The 23,993-nt window shown below is 38.9% G+C and overlaps 2 protein-coding genes across 4 annotated transcripts in view; one reads left to right on the top strand and one right to left on the bottom strand.

Moving 5' to 3' along the window:
- Positions 1 to 23,993, top strand: part of LOC146655668 (A-type potassium channel modulatory protein KCNIP2) — a 125,905-nt gene that overhangs the window by 53,086 nt on the left and 48,826 nt on the right. The gene's annotated exons all lie outside the window — the stretch shown is intronic.
- LOC146655669 (uncharacterized) lies at positions 1,472 to 4,537 on the bottom strand. 2 transcript variants are annotated; one of them, XM_085428400.1, is made up of 4 exons: positions 4,145 to 4,537; positions 3,009 to 3,157; positions 2,130 to 2,294; positions 1,473 to 2,052 (listed from the first exon to the last, which is right to left on the bottom strand). In XM_085428400.1, exons 2-4 carry the CDS (start codon positions 3,063 to 3,065, stop codon positions 1,885 to 1,887), a joined length of 390 nt encoding a protein of 129 aa, XP_085284526.1. In that variant the 5' UTR covers positions 3,066 to 3,157; positions 4,145 to 4,537; the 3' UTR covers positions 1,473 to 1,884. The 2 variants fall into 2 exon arrangements, with proteins under 2 accessions (XP_085284527.1, XP_085284526.1); XM_085428401.1 differs by lacking the exon at positions 4,145 to 4,537 and having other exon boundaries at positions 1,472 to 2,052; positions 3,009 to 3,428.

Raw genomic sequence — 23,993 nt, 5'->3', positions numbered from 1 at the left:
CCTCATGGAAATTAGGATGAACCCAGAATTTCTTAAAACATCAGGATCAGCTCATCATTGCTTAATGTTGACTTCATTTTTCACAATTATTTGTGGAGGAATCCCCCCCCCCCAAAAAAAAATCATGCTACATGCGGTATATATATATATACACACATTAGATTAAATGACAAGTTGGATGTGAAAAATGTAAAATTTTGTGTTGAGTTTTTGCAACTCACTTTGTGTGTAATGAAGTTTGGTTTTAAAAAAAGTTAACGATTCTTAGTTTTGAAAACCAGTATAAAGTATGTATTACAATAAAAACAGAGAGCTATTTGAGAGCAGTTAACTCAGTCTTGCAGACATCCAGAGTCTCAATAAACACGTCCACTAAATACTCATCAGCAAAGTTGTAATAACAAATTGTACCAGACTAACAAATACTAAAACTAAGGACATTTCCTCTATATTTATGTTTTATGTTAGTTTTCCAAATTCACAGAGACATTTCAGCATTTTTTTCTAAATAATTTAATTGTAGTTCAAAACTTTTTTCACGTGCTATAAACCTACTGTGTTAGTTAGTGTTAGTTAGTTAGTTACATTGTCTGATTAATGATGCTACAGCTCTAAGTTTTTTTCTTTTGTATGTTTTGGTATTTCAAATTTGCAGACGCAAAATACAGTAAAACAAGCTACTGTAGTTGTTAGTGTTAAACAGCTAAACAGGAGCAAAACAGAAGTGCAACTAAAAATAATTCCAAACAATGTCAGTCATTTTTACTCCTCTGGCTGATGTATATTAGTATAGTGTTAACAGATATCAATTTTTACAATCTCAATCCAGCTCTCATGGAAGCAGAGACAACCTTTGCTCGCTGCATCAAATACAGACTCATTTAGGCCTTCTGCTTTTGCGCTGTAATGCTAATGTTACAATAAATCGTTGCACCAGAGTCTCTTTGTTTACATCTTCACCCCACCATGCGATGTCTCCTCTGGTGTGATAATCCTAATAATATGCTAACATTCTGTGTTTTGCACTTATTTTTTTATATACATACACTCAGAAAAATAAAGGTGCCAACTGGAACCAAAAGTGGTTCTTTAGACTGATGCCATAGAAGAACCTTTTTTGGTGCCACAAAGAACCTTTCAAACAATGGTTCTTTGAAGAACCATTTCTTTCAGTGGTTCATTGAAGAACCTTTAAAGGTGCCCCAAAGAACCATCAAGAAATGGTTCTTTGGGGCACCTTTAATGGTTTTTCAAAGAACCTTTTTAAAAATGGTTCTTTAAAGAACCATTTTTAAAAAGGTCCTTCAAATGGTTCTTTAAAAGAACCATTTTAAAGAACCTTTTTTGAGTGGTTTTTAAAAAAACCATTTTAAATCTTTCAAAATAAAATGCATCATAAATTGAATTTGAGTAGGGTAAAATAAATACGAGCACAGCATAGACATATATTAATGGTTTATTGTCATTTTGTAGTTACCAAAAGACAAAAAGGCATTTTAACCCTCAGCACAACATCACTACTAATACATGTCACATATTAGTGTTTTAAACAGTAATAATTAAATATATTGGCTATACTATAAATAAATATATATATAAATACTATATCTACAGATAACACAACAAATAATACATGTATTGTTTAATTAATAAAACATCAGAAAGTGATAAAACACATTAGAAATAGCAATAGCTTCATAACAGACCATCAACACATTTTCATCAGCAGATATTTGCATGTTCAGTAAAAACATTTCAACAACAAGTTTATGATTAAAATGATCAATGAACTTCAGCCTTACGCTATGTAATGTACTTTTCATGTTGTACTCATGGTCCTTTGTTAGTCCAGTTTAGGACAATGTCTCTGACGTATGTTTCATATCAAATATATGTCATATCAAAACAAGCCCACACCTGCAGTTGTTTCAGTTTTTCACTGGTGTTTCCTGTCAGCTGGTCAACCTCACTCAGGCGGACATCCATATCAGCCAACCAAATGACAAGTTCCTCCCTTTGTGCTTCAAATCCCTCCCACTCTGAGACAAGGAGCTGAAAGAGAGAGAAAAGAGTCAATTATAAAGAAGAGAGAAAAGTGAAACCCTCCTCAGAAGGCCTGACTCGCATACCTGCAGTTGACCTGTGATGGACTCCAGTTTGGCGTTCACGTCATCCCTCGTCGATGCCAACAGCCGAGTCTGCAGGGTGCCCTGGAAGAGCTGAGTTAATGTTCGACTCCTCCTGGTCAGGCTCTCCAGCTGGATGACCCGAGGTCTCCCCTCTCGCCGCTGCCTCTGAACACACAAACACAAATTGCATCTGAAGCAGGAGGTGCAGATTTTTTTTGCTATTCTTTTCTAAATCCAGGCTTGATCACGTGAAGGTATTTGGAAAATTGTTTTGGCCAGTGGACGACTGTTGTCTTGCAGAAAGTCAAATCAATCAAACAAATGCTATACACAATCAATTCACAAGAACACATTGTAAAAAATAAGTCCAGTTCTTGCCTGATTTCAAGTGAAATCTGCATCAAAACAGGGTAAAATGAGTGTTTGCAGCAAATGTGAGCACAAAGCCTCACTTTGTACAAGCCTGCTATTACAGTTCTCCTCTATGCAGACGACTTTCCTGTTTTCAAGGCACAACTTGGATCTGCTGTACGAATCTTATGGATACACACCAAATGAAATAATAGTGTGCATGACTCCAGATTCTGATCCCTCATCCTAATATGGTCCCAACATAGCAACAGCAATAATGCAAATGTTGAGGCTTCAAAATACAAAGTCCATAAACCAATGGCTGACATGGGTTTTTATCATAAGGGTGATAAATATACAGATTCCAGTCTGTCTTAGAGATTTGATGTTCATTTACCTGCAGATGCACTATACGTACCTGCTCCATGGTTTTTCACAACATTTTGCATATCACTATTTAATACAGGAAGTACGTGAACTAAAACATGTCATCGTTCTTTGTGAGAGGACCATATTAATGAAACAAACCTCAATGACATCATAGGGATCCCTAAAGATGCTCCTGCTGCTTCTCTTCCTCCTCATCCAAAGCTTCCTTCTCCTTGTCCTCAACTTCCATCCAATTGTAATTCAATCTAATTGTGTTTCTGCCCCTCCTCTTCCTCATTTTGTTGGAGCTGTGAACACAGTTAATGTGAATCTGGATTAATTTGTGCAAACAAGAAAAATCTACAGCTTTTTGGTCAGAGGTGCTCTTGTGATTTAAGCCGGGTAGAGTAGATTTATGTGTTGATGCTACCTGCTTCAGCTCTGGCTGCTGAGTGATATTTACACCCTGGCTGGATTACAAACTTTAACCATGTGCTGAACTTTGGCCCAGCGTTGATACCTCTTGTTAGTATAACGACCTCTTCTTAGCTTGTATGTATGATGTATGATGGTGGATAAATGAAATATACAAAAAAATTTAACTATATTACAAAAGAACATTATCTTGGAAACATCAAATGACCGGAGCATAACTTGTCAACTAGTCCGAAACTAAGTTATGCAGGAACAGTCAAAGACACACCTTCTCATGTTTGAAACCATTGTTTGAAAGGTTCTTTGTGGCACCAAAACAGGTTCTTCTATGGCATCAGTCTAAAGAACCACTTTCTATTCATTTCTATATAATTCGATTAGACAATGAAGAGTTATCTAATCTAATTATTCATTCAAAACTCTTATGCATAGCTGTATTTTATACAGCTCATACAGAATTCAAAGTACAGGTTCATGTGAGTATTTAATGTACGGCTCAGATCTACAGAGTTTCTAGAGCAGACACAGAGCTCACAACAGGCTTCAGGCGCCATTTTAGTGACTTTAACAATATATTAAATTTTAATTTCGGTCTAGCTGACATTAGGTTATGTACGCAGCACGCAATTGAACCACATATTTTAGAAGCCAAAGGTTCAAATTAGCTGGGAGCACCTTCACTTAATTATAACGGTGGTTTTGTTAGGAAAACAGTTTCTGTATACCGGATACTAAATTGCGCTGACGTCAACGGCTAACGTATCTAGCTAATCGCTACTGTTAGCACAACATTAACAGCAAGCTACAATGACGAGTAACAAAAACAAAACAGTAATAAGGTTTTAATGGAAATGTTTTACCTTTTCTAACAGTCCCAGAATCCACAGCTTCAAAGTCCAGCAGGTACTGAAGACTGTTATCCGTTTCGCTGTCACCGTCCGTGAGTTTTTTCCCCCGAAAGGTCAAGGCCCGCCGCTCGCACACTCTGTCTGCGCATGCGCATCCCAACGACTGACCCCCTCCGTTCGCTCCCGGGAGGTTATAGTATGACGTGTTCTGACGTCACTCTCTCTCCCTGTCATTTATTTGGCTCGAAACACATATTAACAAATTGCTCAGTGATGAACAACTACTCAGATCATTTACCTAAGCTGTGCTTTGTCAAAACGAAGTGTGTTCATTACACTGACATTCTGTTCTGCAATTGTTATTTACTTGTATCTTATAATTTGACTTTACATACTGCTGGGTGGTTTGTAAAGTTTACAACAACTAGTATTATCATTATGCTGTATTTTCAAAAATATATAATAATCTCAAAAGTAATGCCTTGGAGTAGAAAATAGTAATGCTTTATTAAAATTTAAAACTAAAGTACAGTACTTGAATGTGTGTATTGTGTCTACTGTTTGTTAACTCACCATATTCATAATGTGTTTGTGGGGTTAGGGGTGTGTGTGTGTGTGTGTGTGTGTGTGTGTGTGGGGGGGGGGGGTTAGGGTCTTTAGGCTTTGGCCCCCACCCCTGCCACCAGTATATTTTTAAGCAAATATTTCTAACTTTTATTTGAATATTCAGTTTCCTACCATCTTCTCTTAAAGGGTAATTGCCAGGTAACCCGCCCTCTCCCTTCACACATGCACACAAAGAAAACACACAGTATAATTCACAGCCTCATTATAGTGAATAAATATTTATGCCATTTACACCATCAAACTTAGATTGCTAAGGATGAAGAACCTTTTGTTCTTTAAAGAACCATTTGTAATAGCTGAAGAACCATCCACAAAATAAAAAGGTTCTTTGACGTATGATGGTTCTTTAAAGAACCATGAAGCCATCTGAAGAACCATTTAAGAACCATAATTTTTCTGAGTGTATATAAGTAATGTATGCATATTGGAGGTTTGAGAGAGGAAAATCTGTTAAGTTTCTCTATATGTACATAATGCAGCCATATTTCAAAACTGGTTATGGTTTAAAAACTCAGATCAGTCATTAACACAGCTTGTGGGATAGAAAAGTTTAGATAGGGTTTAGGATAGATATACGAAGCAAGCATTTCCAGACGTGCATTACTTTTTAAATATTTGTATGAGTAAAGTGATTTCCTAAAAACATACAGCAAACATAAAAGTACAGCTAGGTCACAGACTCAAAAGTAACTGGGCAAATTAACATAATCTTTAATATAAGGTTTGTTTTTAAACTTAAGTTTTATATTTAATATCTGAACAGCATGCTCTGTTGGGGGGAGATCAGCTGGCTGTCTTGTCCATTGAAGAATTTCCCATTTCTTGGTCGTCAGAAACTCTGGGGTTGGTTTTTCAGTATGCTTTGGGTCATTTTCCATTCTCTCTGTGTAACACCATCCATCAGTTTTGCAGCATTTGTTACAAAGTATTGAGTTGTATTTTTGTTATTGACCAAATACTTATTTTCCACCCTAATTTACGAATAAATTCTTTACAAATCCTACCATGTGAATTCATGGATTTTTTTTTTTTTCACATTCTGTCTCTCACAGTTGAAGTGTACCTCTGGAGCAAATTACTGACCTCTGTCATCATTTTAAGTGGGGGAACTTGCACAATCGGTGGCTGACTAAATACTTTTTTGCCCCACTGTATATGCTTTAGCAAAAAGGAAAGTTTTAAGCCTAATCTTGAAATCTAATCTTTTCTCTCTCTGAACTTTACTTTTACTTTTTTCAACCAATGATTGGCTCCTACACTTGCATCAACATCTCTTTGAACCCCATATTAAGTTTGAGTTCCACTGAACAGCTACCAGTTGCAAGTGTTTTACTTTGAATCAACTCCAAAACTGTTGTACTTCCTGAACAGTTATCATGAACAGCATTATTTTTGCAAAATCGATCAAAGGTGAAAGTGTGTGACACAAAAAAGGTCACAGAGTCAAAGAACTTCTGGATCTAACTGTATTTAAAGTAGGACAGTCAGATACTTCTATGCCAAAGTATATGTTATGGTTCTGTTATTTACTCATAACCTGGAAGCCTCCCACCTGGCTTTAAAATGTAGAATACATGAACAAGAAAGGCACAGTTGAGCACTTCTGGCTGCTGCTTTGGGAAAAAGTGAGCAGATGAGAGAGAAAGAGGCAAAGTAAAAAAGAAGCAGGTTTTTACAAACGATGTGCTTCAGTGAGCGTTCCTGCCATTAACTCTGGAATCGTTACTGCGACTGCGTGGATACTAATCTATTATAATTCAAAAACCTATAGTTAAAAAAGGAGAAAAAAAAGAAACAAAAAAATGAGTGAGTAAAGCAGTAAAGCAGTGTCCTGAGTCAGCATCCCTGAAACTAGTTTTAGGTCAGAGAGTGGGGTGCTGTGAAATTGGGTGACCTCAAAAGTGATAAATTTAATGAGATCAAAGTCATCCTGTATTTTAGTGTGACTACAAATTTTTTCACAGGCTCTACCTGCGTCCAACCCTCCCTCTCCCTTCTCCCCCTCATTTGCTATGTTAGCAGTAAGCTCCCGTTCTCTCTAAAAAAGGCTCTTCACTCAGCCTTTAGGAGCACATGATATCGATAAGACATGCAGTTGTATTGTACTGGCGGTGATGTTGGTCTGGGGGAGGGATAAGAGCTCTCTCCTGTAGCAGTGAGAAGGCAGGCTGAAAATGAAAGTGTAGACTTTCTCTCCTCCTCCTCCTATACAGCCTGGCTCACAGGGGCTCCATCTCTCTGAGGCTCTCTGATCTTCGAGTCACAAAACACCTGCTGCCTGCCTTCACACAGGCATGGAGAGACAGGGGGGAAGAACAGCAGTCAAGCAGCCGAGAGGCTGGGTGTGACAGAGAGAGAAAGATAGAGTCGGCTTCAGAAGAAATACACGGTGTAACATGTAAAATAAGAGGGAAGCAAGATGTGGCAAAGGTGGAGTAATCGCAAGAGTTTATCAGAGACCTTTTGTCACTCAGTGATGTTTAATACCTTCACGCAGGTGCAGGTAGCAGCATGTGGCTCCCCTCTTGCACTGTTAGGCTTGACTGACTGATGACTGACTGGTTGGTGTCTTGCAATAAAACAAATGCAAACGGTACAGGATCTTCTCTTGGCTTTATTTATGGCCTTTGTGGCCCAGCAATCCATTTTTTGCTTTATTACATTGCTTTATTTGTCACTCTTGTCTCCCATGGGTCAGTACCCTCTCCATCTTATAGTAGTAGCATCATTCCTGACTTTATCTAAGGGAATATGTGAGCTCCCAAAGGGTATAAACACTTGGACCAGTGGAAGAGAGTATGTTTATGTAATCATAGACAAGGGTAGAGTGAACGGGAGTTGTGTCTTCTATCTATTATTTATTGTTTTGTTTCTGTTTCATCTGAACCACAGCGAAAACCAAGATTAGCTTTTGACAAATGTAGCGGCGTTTTGATTCCTGTATGATGTTATTCTTTTTCATATGACACATCAGCATGTCCTCTCATGACCTTTCAACCTCTTTTACCATCACTGAACTGATGCAGATTTACAGATTAAGCTGATGTCCAGAGCAGGGAGCATAGCAAAAGTCTAATTCCTAAATCAGAAGCTGGTGCTTTGCTGTAGGTTGATGTAGATAAACATCTCAGCTGCAGTTAACCTCTGACTTTGCAATGGTTCAGTTACACCGCTTCTGTATTTTCACAGGGCAAGATGATTAACTGACTAAGCTATAAAATGTCTTTAGTTATATGTGCAGATTAGATATATTATTTGTGGAGATTAGATAAAAGAAGCGTTGAATGTTTGCATTTTTGTCTGTTATCATCCCCAAAACTGAAATACAGAAGGAATGTAATGATTATTTTTATTTGATATAATTATATATAATATAATGTGTTTGACATGCAGTAGCTTTGATATGCTCAATCATGTCTGTGAGTTTACTGAGCTCTGTCTGCCCTCTACTGGTCAACACTGTTAAGTACAAGCATCTTAATGAAATAATGTGTTTATTCTAGTGCTAAATTTAATTTGTGGCGATTTTTAATGATTGTGTATATATAATTGTCAAAATATCATAGCTAAAAAAAATGTTTGTGCAGTGGTACATCGATCAGAATATTATTTCAGTATACTTTAATAGTTTTTATTTTGTTTTGTTGTTATCTTTATGACAGCCTTTGCTCCAAAGCTGATGTAGTGCCTTTCCTTATGTGGTTTAATTCAATGAAAGTGCCTCTCACATAATTTAAAAAAAAAGGGGCTCAGATCTGGGATATCGAAGCTATTTAAGTTATGTCGGGGTAACTCAGCCTTGACATGCCTACAGACACACGAGCAAATATTTGCTCATGCACACAGGAATAATTATTTCACTATCGATATTTCTTATCTTTAAAACAGCTTTTAATGAATATTCATTAGTGATCAAATTAAAGTGCTCTACCGTGGTATTTCTCTTCCAGCTGGAAGAGCCATGCATCATTAGTTACTTAAAGTGTTTCCCTTTCATTAATAGCCTCTCTTCCTCTCTGGTCTTCATTAAACTTAGTTGTGTGTGTATGGGTTTGTGAAGTTTTTAAGTTTCTTCTCCCATGTGCCTGCCTTCTCAGTCCATCTGTTTGCCCTGAGGGCTGATGGCTGCTCTGTGCTGTTGCTATGCAGTTTTCTGCCTGCAGATGTCAGCAACACCACAACTTGAGAGGACAAAATATTGTATGAAGTAGTAATAAGTACTCCGTAATCATTGGCCTGAAACAACAATCTGGTGTTTTCCCATCTCCAGATGGGCTCTATTTTAGCAAATATTTGTGGATGACAGCTTCTTATAATCACAGATCAGTGAGTTTCATGTGTGTAGGAACTGTACTTATATGCCAGCATCACTGAGAACAGCTGTTAGTATGTAAGTTAGTACATCTTACTAGCAAGAACAAAGCAAATCTGTTGATTATGATTGTGTGAATAACACAGTGTGCACACTAAAATCTAAAATCATATATGGGATAGTATTATTTATTATTTAATGATGCAAGACGCATCACTGTTCAGTAAAATGAGTAGTAGAAGAACACTTGACCTTTGACCTGTGAGTGAAGCAATCCTTTCAGGAACCAAATCCACATGGGACCCAGTACCAGTTATTGCTTAGACTAATATCATTTTAATATATGTTTAAATTGGAATAACTTGTAAATAATATCCAAATATGTTCATGAATATATGAAGGAACACATTTGGTTGGTTAAACTCAGATTTTGATTTCATTTATTACTAATACAACATTATTTTGTTTCCTCAGGGCAACATTATGCAGTTAGACCAGTTTTCTTCCGGTAATAATGCTGAAGGAGTGCTTCTAAACTCTGGTCCTTGGGACAACTCGTGTTAGGTTTTAGGTGTTCCCCTGCTACAACACACTTATTCCAAATGACCATCGTGTAATTAAGCAGTTGCATCATTTAATACCCAGGAGATCATTTGAATAAGGTGAGTTGAGCTTGGATTGGGGTCCTCAGGAGAACATCTGTGTTAATGTTTTGAGAACACTCAAAGCAGTAGAGGATGTAGTAGTTTGATATGTAAGTACTCAAATCATGCATTGAGAAAACGATGTGATTGGACAGTTAGGGTGAGGACAGTGAAGGTGATGAGAGTGACAGTGAGTAAGAGCAGACCCCAGAATCAGCTTTGAAGAACAGTTAGGAGATCAGGGATCAGTCGAGGGTCAGACATACGTGAGCAATAATGTGTGTATGTACGTGATGACAGTTCATCTGGAGTTGGGTGAGGACTTTATGAAGGGCAAAGAAACACAAGTATATTAAAATATAAAATTACATGTTTGTTAAATGAGATTATTTAGAAAGCTGTGAGATTTTGGTACCTTTTGGTGCATTGTTGCCCTGAGGCAATAAACCAGTTTCTGGTAAGGAGAGGTGAGGGGTACAAATTTGTTGACTGTTACATCAACAGGGACACACAAGCTCTCAAAAAATAGGGTGAAATATCTTTTACACTAAAATTCATGCCACAGAGGGATAATAATAAAACCATATAAAAATATTTGCAGGCTAGTCCTACTTAAATCAAGAGTGTGTGATATTTGAAGTTTTGCTCGAGTTGCTGTGGTTCCTGCTTTCCTTTGCTTTGGCTTATCTGAGGTAAACGTTTAGTATTTAGTATTTATTTATTTATTGTCATTGTCAAGAACAATGAAATTGCGTTTCAATTATAGATTAAAGCTTCTATACGTGTGCATATTGACCCTTTCCCAAATGACTCTCACAAACTTGTACTTCACTGTGGATTGTCATTCTGCATTAAGTCATCCTTGCAGCCCTTGAGAGTCCTCACAGCATATTAAAGGGGAGGGTATAAATAAACAGGCTGTAGGATGCAGTCACTACTCTATAAGGAAATAACATTCATCTCCATGGATACGAATGATTTTGTAGCTCACTTTAACTGTTCTGTTATTCTGCATTATATACTGTTTAACCTTAAACCGTCTGGGCAGTTTTAGATCACATAATATTAGTTTCTAGCTATTTGCATGTGTATCCATCATAATCTGCTTTGATTACCAAGCAGAATAAGCTGCTGTGTATTCAGTAAGCTGAGGAGGATTTGATATGAAGGATGCATTTTGATATGCTTGTTAATAAATCCATTTACATCTTTAATACAGTGTAAGACTCGAGCCTGGAGGCTGGACACACAGGATTCTGGGAAGATGGGGTTCTACAAACCTGAAGGACTGGATGTGTGTCTGGGATTATATGTGTGTGTGTGTGTGTGTGTGTCTGTGTGTGTGTGTGTGTCTGTGTGTGAAAACTTTCCTGCTTTTTTGTTTGTATTTAAGCCTTAACCACACATCCCTGAAGATAAGTGTTTCCACCTGTGCCTCTTTCTTGCTTCTCCCTCTCTTCCCACTCCCTCTCTCTTTCTCCTCTCCTTCCCTCCACCGTCACATGTCCTCAGTGAATAGAGTGTTGAGTGGATTTCACCAGCTGGTGCCTTTGCCTGCCACATAAATAGTGTTAAAAACAAATGCATGTGAGAATGTGTATGTGCGTGCGTGTGTGTGTGTCTTTGCCAGATACTTGAGTGTCAGTGTCACATCTGCCCTCCAACATTCCTGTGTGCCTTTGCGCTCATGTGGAAGCCTGCACAGACTGCGGCACCAATTCCAAATCTGTGGAAAATCATTATCTTGTCACTTGTGACACATACACACACACACGCACATAAAGTCTGCATAGTATTTTTCTTAGTGTTTTATATTATTCACTATGAAGCTAAATACGATAGTTTTTAAGTTTTGAATCTATAAACCGAAAGGATGAGATCAGTCACACAGCTATGTTAATTCTGCTACTGACAGTTCATTCAAATGAACATCTAGCCTAGATCTGTAGCTTCATCAATAGGTTAAGTGCAGTAACTCTGCATGCTTCTGAACTCATCTTTCTTCTTATGTCTCTGACCCCTCTATCTGTCTGCCACAATGTTCTTTCGTCGTCTGCCAATTTTTATATTTTATGGTTATTTTACTGACGTGTTGCGACAGTAACTGCTTTTTTGTCCTTGCAAGAATATAATTAAGAGTTACTGGAATTTGACTGAAGCTGATAATTGGGCCAGCAGTGTGAAGTGTTGTTCTTTGTTTGTGTTGATTTTCTATGGTAATAGTTGCTAATGGACTGTTGCCGGTGTTTGGCTGTGCTGCTTTCACACCCTGGACATCTTGGTGCTGGTGGTGAGTCAGAGTCCTGGAAGTAAACACTTGAAAAAAATTGATGCAAAAAGGCACATGTACATGTGCTGAGAACAGGCGGCTGAGTCTTGGCACAAACGCTGGACACATGTCACGGGATTTGAATGAACAATGGATGTAGAACTCTTATACTTGAGCAGCCTCACCCTTCCTCCTACTTCTTTTTATCACCTTCTTCATATCCCCAATAGAAATTTTTTTATCTTCCTGTTGGATAACAGGCTTATATACAGATATTGTGAAATTTTACTGCTGCTCAGCTGATGGGGCCTCAGTGTTGCAGGGAAGCCTCTGTACATTTTCAATAAAGCTGTCAGGTACAAGCAGAGAGTCTGACGGGCTGTACCTCACCCCTGCTGTCAATGCTGGAGATAAAAGCTTTTGGTGTAGGACCAAGTGAAGCTTTTGTCACACCCAAGGTGAAAATCTGAGACAAAGTTAGATAATGTACACGATCTTTTCACACAAAGTTTTCAGAAGTTGAGCTGTAAATTTAGTGTAAAAAAAAAAAGAAATCTAACATGTTACTTCTCCTCCACAGTGAAACTAATAAGTACAAAACTTTCTATGGTAAACTTTTGTTTGATTGATTTAAAGGCAACAATATCGATGACTCCTGTATATTGGTAAACAGCCCATTAATGCTCTCGAAAATGTCACTGCTTCTATCAACTCCTGATTTGTCATGCGGCTCTGCTTCACAATTTCAGACAAATTCATGTTCGGGATTGAGTGTGAATGGTAACCACAATTTTCTACATTCCAGTAACTAAAAGACTAGGAAAAGGAAATAGGATTTGTGACTGACTCAACAAAAGATCAATTCATTATCCGCCTGAGACCTGAGCTCTTGATTTGGATGCGTACTTGAGATTAGTTGGATGTAAAAGTATGTCCTCATATAAGGACAATAGGTTTATTTTGCAGCACAACACAATAAAGTTTTTTTTGGTTTTTTTTTTTTTACATTTAAGAGCATTTAAGCAGCTTTAAGACTTTTTGCAGCAAAATGAAAGACATAAGGCCCGGAAGGTTGAAAAATTCTCACTTTGACTGGGTCAGCGATTAAATCAGATTACAAACATAAATGCTGTCCTTGTGTCTGACTGATGGTACCTATAAAAGGTAACCATCTGGAGTATTTGACCTCTACTACAGCGATGGAGAAGTTTTTCTATGATTGTCTGCCCAGTGTCAACAGGTGGTGATAACAAGCCAAGAAACTCAGCAGAGGCAGGAAAAAGGCTTGCTTGCTTACAAGTAAACATGAATGTTAACGTACAGGATTATAAGGATACGCATAATCTATTGTAGAAACTAACAGTGAATGAAGTATATTTATTTTTGTTTGTTTGTTTACAAGAAAATACACAGGGTACTTTAACGCACGCATGTTTTATTCTGCTTTTAGAGCCCTTTTACATTTTTTATTAGTTTTATTTTACTTTTAGTATCTTTCACATTATTTATGCTCTTCCTTAGAACTGCCTGAAGTTATTGTACTCTTTGCCTTACTTTAAAATCCCAGACATATAAATCATAATTAGTCTCTTTTTCTTCCTCTCTTCATCCCATTGACAGAAAAGCTGGCTTTATTAAATTTTAACCTGTCATTATCAGATCATGCAACCCTGAATGTGTATGTGTCTATGTATGTGTATGTGCGGCAGGAGATGGTGTGTTACATCGAGCAATTAATGTTTAATTCTTCATGCTACACTGATCACTCAATCTGTCGCTTCAGTTCTTCTTTAACTTTTAGGCTAAACTACGTGTATGAGAGGCTGCTTTCTCTCTTCCTAGAATCTAGCTGGCTCTATTATTTATAGGATTAGAGAGAGGAGCAGTGTGCGTGAAAGCCCGTGTTTTTGTTCACATTGTGATTCTTGATCATCACATGTCTGCCTGTTTCTATTAAAACCAACAAAGGATCATCATCATCTTATTGGGTATAATCCTGCTGACCATCATTTAGCTCAGATACAATAACTATCTGAAGATTATCTTATTTCATGGGAAATCGGTGAGTGTTGCTCACCTGACCCCCTCAGAATCAGCGGATCTACTCAGACAACAACTGTAGTCTATTCAGTGAAGCTATGCAAAATTTGACCTTCATATAATGAAAACTGTCTGAGTTCCAGGGCTTCAACATACATAGGGGTGGAACAAAAATTTTGCTCATAGTCAAAATCACTCATAACATCACACAATTTTCAGGGCTTGCAAAACACATTTAAACTCTGTTTAAAAACAAAACAAACCCTCCCCACAGCACCACAATTAAGCACTGATACCTCAGATGTTTTATCTGTTTTCTAAAAATTGATATTAACATGTTACCATTTTCACAATTTTACAACCACAATTTCTTTGGTTACTTTAGCTGTTGTCAATACTTGATATGTGTTTAGTGTCTTCATTTGCTCCTGAAATTACAGACTTAAGTCTGGATCACTTAATGTTTCATATCCAGTGATGGGTTTGATATTCAAAAAGTAATGTTTTACACATTACTTGTTATTTTTATTAAGAGTAACACAGTAGCTAGTTGACCTAGCTGTGTGTTTGAGGTAAAATAGTATTATTTAACTTTATTCAGCACCGGCACACATTTTGAGTTACTTGTTACCTAATCGGTCAGATCTGTTTTTTCAGATCTGAAAAAGTCTAAAGGGGAAAAAAAGCGAGCTTGGTTCGAAAAATATTAATGCTGCAAATTTGCCCTGCAAAATTACATGGTTACTGTGAATGGCTGCATTACAAGTGAGTCTGAAAAATGTTTTTAACAGATGAAATATTTACATGGATGGATTTTACGTGTTTATGTGTAAAGACCTTAATTCAGTTGTTTCTTTCTTGGACACAGTTTGTACTTTACCATCACACTGCTTGTTCTTTCTAATAACAAAAATGAAAGTAATGTCCACATCTACACTCCTCAAACACTACAGACTAGGGATGGGTATCGTTTAGGTTTTATCTGATAACGGTGCCCAACCGGTACTTTTGAAACGGTGCCGGTGCTTAAAGACTGGAGAACACAAACTTTGTCCAAAAAGCTCTTATGTTTTTATTTTTAGCAGTCTCTTTTGCAAAATGATAACCAAGTTAGCCTTTTCTGTTGATACAACATACCTCCTTTGGTTGGAAAAGGTGCTTAAACAATGGAAAACACAATCTTTGTCCTAAAACCTCTCATGTTTAGCTGTTTTTTGTAAAAAGATAACAATGTTAGCCTTTTCTGCAGCTATAGGGCATATATGGTATCACTCTATCAAACAAGAAGACAGCCGCATGTAACTACAACGGTGTTAGCTAGTTCACTTTACATGCATTAATGTAATAATGCATGTAATTTACTCAACGTAAATTACACAGGAACAACATTAAGCCACTCACCCAGAGAATAACGGCTGCTGCTGCCATCATCATCCATCATCATTTCTGCTACACTGGCAGGGCTAGGGGCCAGGACTCTACTCTTCGGGTTCTTGGGATCCGATAACAGGCACCACACCCGCAGTAGATGTGCTCGGTCTTGCAGCAAGCTATCAAACACGGCGCATTTCTCGGCTTTTAAAAAAACACTATGCGTCGCCAGGTGTTTCATCAGATTCGAGGTGTTACCTGCTTTGCACAGTATCAGCTTAAAGCACTTGTTGCATGCTGCTGAGTTTGCATCTTTTGCTGTGAAGTACAGCCAGACTTTTGACCGCTTCGGCTTGGGCATTTTTAATCTGTAGCTCTGCTCTAAAAGGACGTACGTACCTGGACCTGCCTACTATCCTCGGAAATGTAAAATGATTGGCTAGAATCCAAAGTGTATGACGTCTCAGGAAAAAAGAAAGCACTGAAATAAAGCACCGAAATATGCGCTACGTTTCGGTCTGCTTACTACCGTTTATGTCAGGATGGCACCGGATACCGGTACTCATCCCTACTACAGACTGCTCTATTTTTCTCCTCCCTGCATTGAAACTTATTGCTGATTGTAGTGTAAGTGTGAAGGAAGCAATGCATTTTTTCTTTCTTTCAGCCTGCTCATCATGCAGATAACTGAAGAAACTTCAAGTAAAAACATAACTATAACTGCAAACTGATTGAATAGTGCATAGTAATGTGTTACTTCAGCACGTGTTATACCCAGCACTGTTCACAGAATTACTTGTAGTTTCTCGATTGTTGTGAGTTTTCATTGTGGACCGTTTTGTTCTGGTGATGAGGGATTTATTCAAACTTCTCCCTTTTTTTTTTATTTATTTTTTTTTTTTAGAAAGAAACCAAAATAAACAGTCAGTGCAAGCAAACCTGAGGTGGCAGTTACTGAGACTTAATCCAGAGCTTGGAGATTATTAAATTTTTCAGTAGCTGTTTGTGCCACCTGTGACTGAAAACAGCACTGTTGAACCAAGACTGGAAAGTTTAAGGACACACACAAACTTCTTATGGTATATCTCGGTCGGCACACTCTGTCTGCAGTTATTTATGAAGGCTCGCACACACTCAGAAATAGGAGAGATAATCCTTACTTGAACCATTAGAGACCACTGAACTGAGAAGCCAGGAGTCAAAACCAATAAGTTGTAAGAATCCTTATATGACCATTTAATACTGAGTCCAAAAAACCTTTTTAAAGTCTTTTCCATCTGCTCTCCCACATGTTTTTAAATCCATTTTCTCAGAATCTGGGAAACAGGTCCTTCTGCACTACGTGGTTATGTCACTATTTGCCAGAGCTGCTCTAGACTCTCACTGTCAAATGCTCACCTGTACTCTATACTTTGACCTCTCTCTTTGACTTTTAAATGAGGACAAGATCACAGAGCCGACAGAAAAAGACACAGGCATTTAGAGGAAGCATCTGCCTGACATTTGATTGATTTTCTTCTCTATTTTTCTTCTTCTGACCTGAAGAACAAACAGACATCCAAGGAGTCTGGGGTTGCTGAGGTAACTGTAATCACTCTTAATTCAGCATCAGGGAAAGTGAGGGGATAAAGGTGGATTGGCAGCAGTTTAGCAGGCTAATGTGGGAGTTGTAGAGGGCAAAACAATAAATATGTGACACTGGGGAAAACGAGTTGAGTGTGTTTCCCTGTTGAGCAACTCTGCAAGAGGGAAGCCAGAATGATAAGGATGAAGACAGAAAGGCTTTACATAAATACACTTCTTTTCTCAATCCCGCAGGATTTAAAAGCTCCTCCTCTCTCTTCCCCACTTCTCCTCCTTCTCTGCCGGCAGATAATAATCCTTTCATCGACTGCTGGTGAGGGCTGGTGTTTGTCCAAAAAGCCTCTTTCTACTTCGTCAAGCTTTTCCACTCTTTTAAAATTGCACCATGCTGAGAAGGGAGTGAAGATATTATTAATGCATTCCCCTATTTGCCCCCTCTCCACCTCCCTACCTGTCTCTTCATGTAACTTCACTTTTTCCCTTTTGCTCCTACCCTCTTCACTTACCTCTCACTGTTACGAATATCATTAATGAGCAGGCAAGCAGATAGTGACGTGCGATGCTAATTAATGAGTTTGCTTAGTTTTCTCTGTCGCTTTACTCAACCTCATAGCGGCTCAAACACAGATGTACACACGCTCTCCCAGGCTGTCTTTTCATGTTTCATGACTGGAGATGCATGGGAATAAATAGCATCAATAAGATGTGTGGCGAAAGCAGATAGAAAAAAAGCACCACCACCTGCCAGTCAAGCCGGCCTCCTTATAGTATACTCCTCTCTCACACACACAGAGAAAAACACACACACACACACTCTCTCACATGTGCGCTGGTCCGTAATTTTTCGCCACACTCTGTTCCCAACCAATGAGAGGCCAGAAAAGGGCTTCTCAGAACGTGAGGGGGAGGAGACAGAGTGCTGCCGGCTGATTGACAGCGCCCTACAGGTGGAGAGAAGAACGCAGAGGAAGAGAAAGGGGAGAAGACAACACAGAGAGAGGAAAGAAAAGCGGTGAGTGAGGAGGAGGAGGAGGAGAAGAGAAGCAGCGGCAGTCAGACTTCCACGAACACACACACCTAAACACACACTCACTCACAGTGCTCTGTGCCTCCCCTCCTACCTTGAGAGCTCGTTTCCCCTGGCAGACAAGTCGACTAATACTACCATCACTATCATCACCTCCACCTCCTCAGCTGCACCAAGATGAGCCAGTGCAGGAAAAGGTGCAAGAGGCAGCTCACCAAGGTGGCTCGCTATTTCTATCGCTTCCTCATGGGAACGCTCACCCAAGGTAGGCATCCAAAAACTTCCACTTCCACACCCAGAGGTTCGCTGCTGGGTCTGCTGAGCGCAGCAGCCAGGTGGAGATGGTCTAAAGTTAAAGTTTGCTGTGTTTATAGCAGAGGTGCTGATGTGTGTTTTGAGATCTTTGCAAATAGGTCACTAGTCTCTGTGTGTGGCTCAGGTTTTTTTTTTACAAAAGAGTAAATGCACTCCTCAGTGGCATAAATCCTAAACATGACTATCTAAAAGCATGTCAGTGAACCTGCAGGGTTTGAATGTGGGTCTGCAATGATGTGTACTGTATATATGGTCCTGTGAGCATACATTGTTTAAGCTTGTTCAATTCAAACACATAATAATAGAATCAATAATGAATTCACAGCGAGAATTAGAAAGCTGCTGGCTTTGAATGAACTCACTCTTCCCTTCTTTCAATCTGCTTTTTCAATCCCTGCTTCCCTCTGTCCTGCCTTCACAGTTCTGTCCTTCTGTCTCCTCCTGTTCGCTCTCTAGCAGTCAAACAGATTGCTCTCTGGAAGCATGTGGCATTCCACCTCTATTGAGAAACTCTTAGTGGAAGAAAGACACACACAGCCTTTTACCCAGCCCTTCATCCACCTCTCAGCTAACCCATCCCCATCCTCCTTCCCTCTCTAGCTTCCTCTGCACAGTTACACAGAACTTTACAATGCTAATTTGAGGAGCGAGATTAGAATAAAATTATGTAAGCGCAGTCAAGTTCTTTTCGTCATACTGAGAAGGTCCTATTTCTTTAGCATCCACGTACTCTTTGTCCTCCTGGGCTTAGTGCTGGCTAAAGAGTGTCCTTTCCAGAAATCACCCTTTATAATGTTGCCTATTGACAGCCTGCCACTAAGCTTTACACCCATTTTCCTTTTTTTCTCGCGAGTGATATTGAGCAGCAGCTCACATTGCCTTGGGGAAAACACAACAGAGTAGGGTGGTTCTATTGAATCCCAGCAGTTGATCCTGAGGGTGGAGGTAAAGCTGTGTTTAGATGACCTTGTCAATAGAGCAGTGTGTGAATGCTAATTTGACATCAGGGTTGCTCATCTCCACCTCTGCTTTTTCTCCTCGTTATCTCTTCAGACTTTGACAACTGCAGAGCTTCATGTTCGTGATCTGAATGCAGCCGCTTATCATGCGTGGAGAAAGCGCAGACATATAAATGCACATGTTGTAACCCATGTGTGAGTGTGTGTTCATCACAACAAAAACACTCTGCTGGAAATGACACTATCAGCACAAATATTTGTGCTGATAAAGATTTTGAGGGATGCTTCCCAATAAACACTCTGAGGTTTAATAATTGCTGTATAAATGTCTATGCAAAAGATTACATCATCAGAAAAAAAAAGCTTGTGCCAGTGTCTGCAATGTTACCTGGTTGTTACTTGGTTGTCTGCTTGACGTCCTCAGCTGGAGGCCCAAATATTATAGTAAAAGTTTCTGTAGTGGCCGTTAATTATACTGTTTGCGCCTTTGAGTTTGCACAAACAAGCTTGGGGATGAATGGCACAGAGATTGCTGGGAACTAGAAAAGCAATGACAGATGGACTAACACGTTGGTGATTTTGATGTTTTCTTGGGATGTGTTGACGACAAGAAAAAAAAGTCACTACTAAAGTAATTAAAGTAATTAGCAACAAAGCACTACAGCACAGGCACTACATCAAACTTTGTATTGTTCCAGCAGTCATGCACAAACATTCACTTTTTGTTGCTAAAATTAAACTCATAAGACGCAACGTTAAAGGAGACTACCACCAGAGTTTATAAAAAATGAAATTACTACATGGACCAAAATACAATTTAGGGGCAATGGTCAGAAAAACAAAGCCATCATGGGCTCAAGCAGCAAAAGTGGTAACCATTCCAAGCCCATACCCACATTCCCTTCCCATGTGTAAACAGATAATCAGACTCATACACTACCCTCATAGACTCACTAGGGCTTTGCAGAGTGGTGTGACATTGTTTGAAGGAATGAAACAAATCTCGTTTAAGTGCCTATTTTTTTCCATATACATCCTTGTTATGAAAAGGTTGGAATAATTGTACTCATTGATATTCATACCTTGTCCGGACATAGACATGTGTTTGGTGCATGCACCCTGAAACAGGCACAAACAGAAACAGAGCAACTTTAGGAAATAATGCAGTTTGACAGTCTGCTGGCAAAATAAGCTACTAACTATTTAACCAGCTAACTAGCTACTGCAGCATCAAAGCACATTCGCTCCCATCTATGAAGTATTTATTAAAATTGGTGTGTGTGTGTGTGTGTGTGTGTGTGTGTGCGTGCGTGCGTGCGTGTGTGTGCATACACATCCTTAAGTTTACTCAGAATGGAGTTACCATGACTACTGGCTCCTGCGTGTCTGTTCCAATGGGGGAGAGAGAGAGAGAAAAAGAGAGATGTCTGCTTCATTGCAGTGGGAGCCAGAAAGGGCTGAACTGTATAATGGCTGTGCTACATTGGGATTTCATCAAGGCCATTCATAGTTTGGTATTTGGGCATTGTAGCATTTTTGGCTGTGCCAAGGTGCTGAGGGACACGCCATTTAAGTCAGGCATGGAGAGACAGATTTTGCACTGCCATCAAACTGTGTATGAACCTAGCAGCGATTTAACTTATGCAGAAAAGGACTGATGACATTAAGAAAGCCCCTGGTTAATAGGTGTTTTTATTCCACCTCAGTGAATAAGTTTGCTGGACCATGTATGAAAAAACTTTAATTTTTTTACGTGCTCATACCCTTACTGGTAGCACACAGCATGTTTCTGAAAAGACTCATGTGTCTATAATTAGTTCTGTCAATTAATCACAGTCCTGCGCCTCTTCAACCACAGGCCTACACAAGGGTCAGGATGCTGATTGTGTGTTGTTAGCAGAGGTGGGACCAAGTCATTGTTTTGCAAGTCTCAAGTAAGTCTCAAGTCTTTATCCTCAAGTCTCAAGTCAAGTCTCAAGTAATGTCAGGCAAGTCAGAGTCGAGTCTCAAGTCACTGGTGTAAAAGTCCGAGTCAAGTCACAAGTCTGAAACTTTGAATTTCAAGTCCTTTCGAGTCTTTAAAAAAAAAAAAAACGAAAAAATAATGTTGCAGTTATATGCTAAATGTAAATATTAGACCATGTAATTTTAAAATCTGTGTTTTTCTCAACACATGACAAAATAGTGAACTTAGAAAATATACACAAATTGTGAAATTGCACCTCTTTAAAATGCAGCTCAATTAAACCTAGCTCCAAGAATAATTTTCACCGACAGTTCTGAGATAAGCTGCATGTTATTCTTGGATGCGGTTGTAGGACCGGCTTTAAAATCGCATGACAAAAATATCATACACATTAAAAAAAACTGTATCACCAACGTAGCCTGGACAACATTTGCTAGTTAGATGAAGTCAGCTATCTCATCGTAGCATATTTATATGCATATTTATAATCATACGGTTCTTGGAGTGAGTGCATACACTCATGAAGTTTAGTAACTTCAGGTCACTGCAACAAGTCCAGGTACAGTTTACCGACGGATGGGTGCAGGACCTTGAAATGCACCGTGTAGAAAGTAAAGACCATCGTACGTGAAGAGAAAATCTCCGTCCCGGTTTCCCTCCAAGGCGTGAGCACCGATAAGCAGAGTTTTGTCCTTTCCTTATAAGATTCCTAATTATTCAAAGTAACACTCAGGTATGCCGCTCAGCTGGGTTAGTTACGACGTCAGGAGTAGCTTGGGAGAACAAGGAAACACAGACTGCTTCAGGTTGCCTTCCCAAATCGACTCAAAGGTTTATTTAGTACATAACAGCTTATATAGAGGAAAAAAAGGTTCGTGTGTCAGCAGGTTCTCAGTTCAAACCGGTACAGACCAAATAAGGAAACGTCTTCCTGCCTTGTGAGCAAAGAAGTATCCTTTGTGTAGTTTATCAGTTCAGCTACAATTTATGATCATCCCAGCAAAATACACTCCTAGACATAGAATACAGAGTTCTTTCATTAGTGAATTCTGAAACGAACCACCTGGCCTTTAACAAGCTCTTTTCTAAATCATAAGGAAGGGAGGATGGGAGTAAGGAAGTGGTCTCGTCTCTGTGGTATTTTCGACCTTGGGGTACCAGCCTGTGAGTCTTACACATCAATACATGGGTCAGAGAGAAAGAGAAAAACAACTAGTAAATGGGCCTTATTGAGTAACAGTTCTCCTGTATAATATTACTACAAAACAATATCCTGTAAATGCTAACCGTAGTATCAAAATATCACAACAGTACGTATCATAAGTTTACCAGCCTCACAAATTGTCGTCATAAATACACATTCCTTAACCGTTTATTAATAGGACCTTTGAGCTCAACGGTAATTAATTAGCAGTGGAAATAATTTCTGGTAGCATCACAGAAATGTAGCAGTGACAACAATATTGTATGCTGTAATCGTACTGGGCAATTAGTGATACAAAAAACCTGTTTTATCCTGTGAATAAACGTATATGTTTTTGTCAATGTACCATAATAACAGAAGCGAAACGCAATATTGTGTCAGGACAATTCACTGTTTATGCACAATAAATAAAGGAGCATAGCGCGACAATTTCTGTTCAGCGCCAGACTTGCTTGTAACCTATATCACTAATTATGTTATGAAAATGACGTATTAACTACTAAAAAACACTGACCTTCGTGTAAATGCTTGGAGCAGACTAACCTGTGAGCTGGAGTGTTCTGGGACGTTATATTTGATCTTTGAATGGCTGCAATCCAGGCCACCCGTCGCGTCTTTGTTACTTCGGAAACATGTCTTGAACAATTTCTCTTCAACGACGTAATCCGATAACAACCGATCTCTTTACCCGTCGGCTTCCCGTGGCTGTCATGCGACCGGCTATTGCAGTTAATAATACAACAGCTTCTTGACATTTTTGTGTTTCTTTTTATCGCTGTGTAACTGATTTCAATTGAAAGCCTGCGTGCGCTAGTACCGCTTGCCACGAGTTCCCAGAATCCTTTGCGGTTCTACCCGTGAATGACGTCACATTTTCAATCTCTATATAATATGCATGTTAAATTTTATATTTGGGGTAAAATATCAAGTCTTTTCAAGTAAACCGGTTCAAGTCCAATTCAAGTCCCAAGTCATTGGTGTAAAAGTCCAAGTCAAGTCACAAGTCTTAGAACATTTTTTCAAGTCAAGTCTAAAGTCATAAAATTAATGACTCGAGTCTGACTCGAGTCCAAGTCATGTGACTCGAGTCCACACCTCTGGTTGTTAGCCCTTGCTGGTGTATGCATTAGTGATGACAGTCATTTTTAATCACCCTCCATTTTAACTCCACGTTTCCCACTAATTAGCTTGTTTCATTAGCTTCTCCAAGGTAAACAAGGCCATTCTAGTGTGTGTGTATGTGTCCGTGTGTTTCTGTGTTTCCTTTTCTCCTCTTCTTCCCCAGAGCTTTGTTTGTGTTCCTTTATCAAATAGTGGGACAAGGGTTGTTTAGTGAAATTAAAATGTTTTAAATACTATCTAACCTGTTTGCGCCACCTAATAAAAATGCATACATTAAGGAATCCCATTCACATGATTTTTTTCTTGTAAAGTGGGGAAATACCTCCAACATGCACAAACATTTGACCGCACAGCATGCAGTTAATTTGCATAATTGTAATGTCTTTGATATGCTGCTTAGACATGGGGGTGAGCAGAGCCT

This window comes from Rhamphochromis longiceps, linkage group LG13, assembly GCF_057381845.1.
Source record: "Rhamphochromis longiceps isolate RC_006_pf linkage group LG13, R_longiceps_female_GT1.1, whole genome shotgun sequence".
NCBI classification, from domain to species: domain Eukaryota; kingdom Metazoa; phylum Chordata; class Actinopteri; order Cichliformes; family Cichlidae; genus Rhamphochromis; species Rhamphochromis longiceps.
The sequence above is the reverse complement of the archived record's forward strand: the minus strand, read 5'-3'. Positions and strand labels throughout refer to the sequence as shown.